The following is a 5,084-nucleotide window of genomic DNA, read 5'->3' as shown; positions in this document are numbered from 1 at the left end:
ATAATAATAATAATAATAATTTTGCATTTAAAGCGGAGTTAAAATTGGTTGATTTAGAAATTAACAAAGGAATTAATGATGGATATTTGATGGTACTTCATGGGAGTGTTGTAGAGCTTCATGTTGGTGGAGAAGATCAACAGGAACTGGGATAACAGGGCTTATCAATGGAACTAAGGCAATGCAACTCGAGATAGAGGAAACTTCGGTCAGAGCCGTGCACAAGTTTCCTAACTAAGCTTCTCAAGAAGTTAATAGGGAGATCAGAGGTATAAGCACGCCTGCTGCCAGCTCAGTATCTGCATCGTCAGCATGAAGGAGTCAAGAGGCTCCCTGTGTCGGAGCTGTTACTAGCTCAACTTTCCTAACCTGACTGAGCTGGGATGTGTTATAGAGGGGTGAGGCGGGGAAAGACGGAGCGAGGGTTACATGTGTGGGCTTCATGGCGGAAATGGATCTTGTGTACACACACATCTAGAGAAAAGGCTACGGCATTTGAGTCGGAAAAATCGTCTTCCTTATATTTTCGAATTTGTGTTAACAAAAGTATATGATTCTCTGATTAATTATTTAAATCCAGGGTACCGGCCAACTGTGAGATTATGGTCAGGATCAAGCTCCTCAGGGTCACAGAGGAATTGGCTGGGGAGAGCCTCCTAGGTTCATAAATTTGTTTTCTTAAATTCAAGATTTTTACTTAACATCCAACCAGTTACTTTTATAGGTTAAACCAGGAACTGGCTTAATCATCTTTGTTTTAACCTACATTTTTAGATTAAAAATGGTATTTTTACACATTAAGCAGTTTAACTTTGCATTCTTTTATATCGAAAGTTGATTTCCTTACATGCATGTTTTTTAGATTTCTTTGATTTTTCCACCAGTGACATAATACATTGCAGCCCAATTAATAAAACTGAAGCATTAAGATTATTTTTTTTCTTTTATTTCTTAAATTATTTTTTCTTTTTAATTATAAAATAGTTTTCCTTTTAGTTTTTAATTTACTTATTTTTGAGAGGAGCTTGCAACTGGAATTTCTTTATTAATTAATTAATCTTTTTGCTTTCAAAACATAAATCTGAACCATAACTAATAAAAGATTCAAATCTTCCTTAAATGGTAAATCAAGTTTTATCAAAAAAAAATATTACTGAACAAAAGAAAAGACACTTATATTTTTCTTTTATTACGAAAATCAGTTTAACTTGCAGAACTATTCATGAACTTAATCCTTACCCGTATATTTTATTGTTCTGTTAAAAGAAGGTTTTATGCGAAGGTTTGCCTGTTGAAGATAGAATCAAGTTAGGTCTAGATAAAATACTGGAGGGGGTTGAATCAGAACATACTGCCGGGAACAAGGACTTCAAGGAAGAAAATTTCAATTTTATTTCTGTTTTACTTTTTTTTTGACTTCAGACGCTTTTGAAAAATTGATTAAACCTTTTTGTTCCGTTTATTATTGAGTACTTTAAAATCAGTAGACATTACTTAACCATACACTTTTTCTGAACTTGGATGAATGAGATATTCTCAGAGATTTCTTTCTGAAAATTGTAAAATCTTTTTAAATTTGATTTGCGGATTTATGCTAAGGAAACAAAGAATTCAACATTTTTTATAAAAAAACTCACGATGATTGTTGTGAATGAGGGTCATTTGATATCAAATATCCACATTCCACAATCCGCTTTGGTTCCTTTAGTCAATCCCTTAATTTCCTTTAGAATATTAACCTTTTGCCGCAAAATTGATTTTCGGGTCACCATGTAGTCTGAAGAATGGTTAGATGCAATCTCACATTATGATTTAGCCCTGAGGTTGTTGGAGGAGAGGATCGGTGACGTAGAGGCGGATAAAAAGGTAAATCAGGTGTTGGAGGTGGTTTCGTTCCATGGGAAAATAAAATTTTGAAAATTAATCTTTTATTAAATATTCGTTAACAATACTTGAGGGAAAATTTAAATCAAATGTTGACTTTGCAAGTTAAGTTTCAAAACCAGTTAATTCATTATTCATGTTTCTGTAATGAATATTTCTTCAAAGTTTCTTTGAACGTTCTTTAGAAAATTCTGTCTCTTTTATAAAGTTAGTAAAATCTTATGATAACGTGTCCTCCTCACCCCCTCTTCCTATTAATCAATATATCTTTGAATTTAAATTATTTGCTTTGAATTGAAGCAAGAATTTGTTTTACGAGCCAGCCACGAAAATGGACGCCTTACCAGGCGCCGGGGGCACAAACCTTCCTGCTTTTGCAAGAGTTTATTTTTTGTAATTATTATTACAATTTTAGGAATTCCTGGAGTCCAAGTTGTGTGCTCTTACACTAAACAAGGTCCAGTGCTGTCTACGTCTGAATTTGGACAGGAAGGCCGAGATTCTTTGTAGGGAAGTTATCAGTAAGTTATTTGCTTATTTAAAAACCATGTAGGGAGGATAGTTAGATATAAATAGTCCTCCCATTTCTAATTATTAATGAATGTTTTACGAAATCTGTCTTTCAACATAATGTTAGGTGACCCTCAATTAAATTGTGGCATGCCCGATTCACAATTCTTCCCTTAAAACCTTTATCTGAGAAGGAAAAAGCAGATATCGCAAAAAAAAGTTGGAATTCTGACAATTTCCATCTTAGATTCCGTTAGTTAATTTTTCAAGGCATTAGTGGAGAAACCATATTTCAGATTTTAGAAACGGTCGACATCCCGTAATGCAATATAATCTAAATCTATCTAATTAGAATTTATTTTTAAATAATTATCATCAATCAATTATTTATGAACCAATTGATTATTTATTTATCAATGTAATGTTATTTGTGAATTGTTTAATCTATTATTTGATGTTTTATTTAGCTCCAGAGTACGCATATGGAAGACATGGTGTCCCTCCTAGGTAAAAAATATGTTCAAACTATTTGATTAGCAGGAAGTGAACACTATTAGTAGTTTTATTATTAGTAGATTTATTAGTAGATTTAAAGAGAATGATTTTATTTTTATCTGAAAACATGGAACTGCCGAGCTACATAGAATCTCTAGACATCGTCCGTTTTTTTAGAATTATAAAATCTCATGGGTTTTAACCAAGATAGAAATTAGGATCTTATAGATTAATACCAGTTATTTTTTTCTATTTAGACAAACTTCACTAAACTGTCATGTCTAAAACCAATGCAAGCGTATAAACATCAGATTTTTTCCAAATGTTTAAGCACTCTGAGCTTCAATGCAAAGCAAGATGTGAACGCTCATTCAAAAATTAGGCAGAAATTTTGCCAATTACTCCTTTTAATCTGAATTGCTAAAAACAAGTACGTTACATTTTTAAAATATGTATGCCAGGGCTTCTGAAAAGTTCAAGTGAGTCATAGTGAGGTAAAACCAAAGGCCAAGTCGTTGCGACACTCTTAAGCGAGACTGTCTTTAAATTTGACCACTAACTTTCAGTGTCTTACATTAAAATTGTGGGGGTTTTTACAGGCCATTTCATACTTAGAAAAGTAATAATAGGGACATTAACTGTTCCCGATAAATAAACTTAATTTTAAATGTTTATTTATTTAGAAAAACAATATTTATTTTGAAAAACAATATTTAATTAGAAAAACAATATTTATTTAGAAAAACAATATTTATTTAGAAAAACAATATTTATTTAGAAAAACAATATTTATCTAGAAAAACTATATTTATTTAGAAAAACTATATTTATTTAGAAAAAAACTATTTATTTAGAAAAACAATATTTATTAAGAAAAACAATATTTATTAAGAAAACAATATTTATTTAGAAAAACAATATTTATTTAGAAAAACAACCTTTGAATGCGAAAGCCTACTTTCTTCTCTCCAAAGCCAACCAACAGGAAGGAAGCATGGATGAGGTATGTCAGTCATAGATATTGGGTTTTAAAAGGTGACACAAATATTACATGTAGTTTGTTGGGTTTGAATATTAAAATAACATCAACATTTAAATTAATGATTTTGCAGTTAGAATATTGGAAACATTATCTCTATTTTATTGAATACTAGAAATTCAAGGCGCTTCGCGCCCTTCTTTCTAGCCTCTTCTAAATTAGTTGTGAACATGTTCTCTTTGTGTACATCGTAAAACAAAACAAAAATAATTCGCGGATTTTTACAAAAAATTTCGCGGATTTTCAAAATTTTTAAAAATTTAATGACGATCGAATTTTGATNGGGGGGGTCACAGCTAAGGGGGCATCTTTGACTGTGCACTGTGCAATATTGAATTTATGTATTATACAACTACTAACTTGGGAAGCCAGCACTGCCCAGTTTACTCTTAAGTTATTCCCATGGTTACCCCAAGTTCCCCAATTAAAATTTGAGGCAGTGTTTCGTCACAAATTGGTGACAATGAATATCACGAAAGCTTAGAGATATACTCAGTCTAATCAAGTAAATCTATCTCGAGCTCAGTTTTTTGTAGAGAAGAACAGAACAAATACAATCTTCGACTCTAAGTAACAAAGTGATTTGAATGTAATGACAAGTTTAATTGAAAATGTAATTTTTTATCCAATGTAAATTGAAAAATATTTGCTCTAAGCTGAATTTTAGCAAAAGTCTTCTTATTTTGAGTTAAGGAAAATGTAATTAATTCTTTTGAGGGTTTGATGGTTCTGCTGGTTTAAGAAGAGAAGAGGAAATATCAAATTAAATTTAGGTTGTATAAGATTACAGAAAAGAATAAGAATCAGGAGAAAAACTATTGTCTAAACATGTTCAAGTCCTATGACAAGATTCCAAAGTAAGTAATCGATTGAAAGGAAATTAAGAAATTAACAAAAGTTTTGATACTGTAAGAACCAGAAAACTGTGAAATAGAAAGACGCCATTATATAGCAATGCTTGAGCGTATTTGATGTTTTTTCAAAGCAAATAGTTCTGAGTGTAACTAATTAAATCGGCTAATCAGTTTAATTGGTCTGTTTACACTGCACAATTTCTGTGTCTCACGTTCATTAAACTATTTAAAGTCATAAAAGTAGTCTTCCTATACCAGAGCGTTCTCACTGTTCAATTCCTTTCTAAAAACCAGTATTGTTG

The 5,084-nt window shown here is 31.4% G+C and overlaps 1 protein-coding gene across 2 annotated transcripts in view; it reads left to right on the top strand.

The window, feature by feature from the left end:
• LOC111713896 (inactive peptidyl-prolyl cis-trans isomerase shutdown) overlaps window positions 1–3,212 on the top strand; it is a 13,167-nt gene extending 9,955 nt beyond the window's left edge. The window contains exons 8-9 of one of the 2 annotated variants that reach the window (XM_023488885.1): window positions 581–660; window positions 1,283–1,374. In XM_023488885.1, coding sequence (XP_023344653.1) covers window positions 581–660 — 80 coding nt within the window. In that variant the 3' untranslated portion in view covers window positions 1,283–1,374. Of the gene's footprint in view, window positions 1–580; window positions 661–1,282; window positions 1,375–2,861 lie in introns of those variants that run through there. The other variant, XM_023488886.1, reaches the window with a different exon arrangement.
• Window positions 3,213–5,084: the final 1,872 nt, after the last annotated feature.

Source organism: Eurytemora carolleeae, unplaced genomic scaffold (genome assembly GCF_000591075.1).
Source record: "Eurytemora carolleeae unplaced genomic scaffold, Eaff_2.0 scaffold3, whole genome shotgun sequence".
Classification (NCBI taxonomy): Eukaryota; Metazoa; Arthropoda; class Copepoda; order Calanoida; family Temoridae; genus Eurytemora; species Eurytemora carolleeae.
The sequence above is the reverse complement of the archived record's forward strand: the minus strand, read 5'-3'. Positions and strand labels throughout refer to the sequence as shown.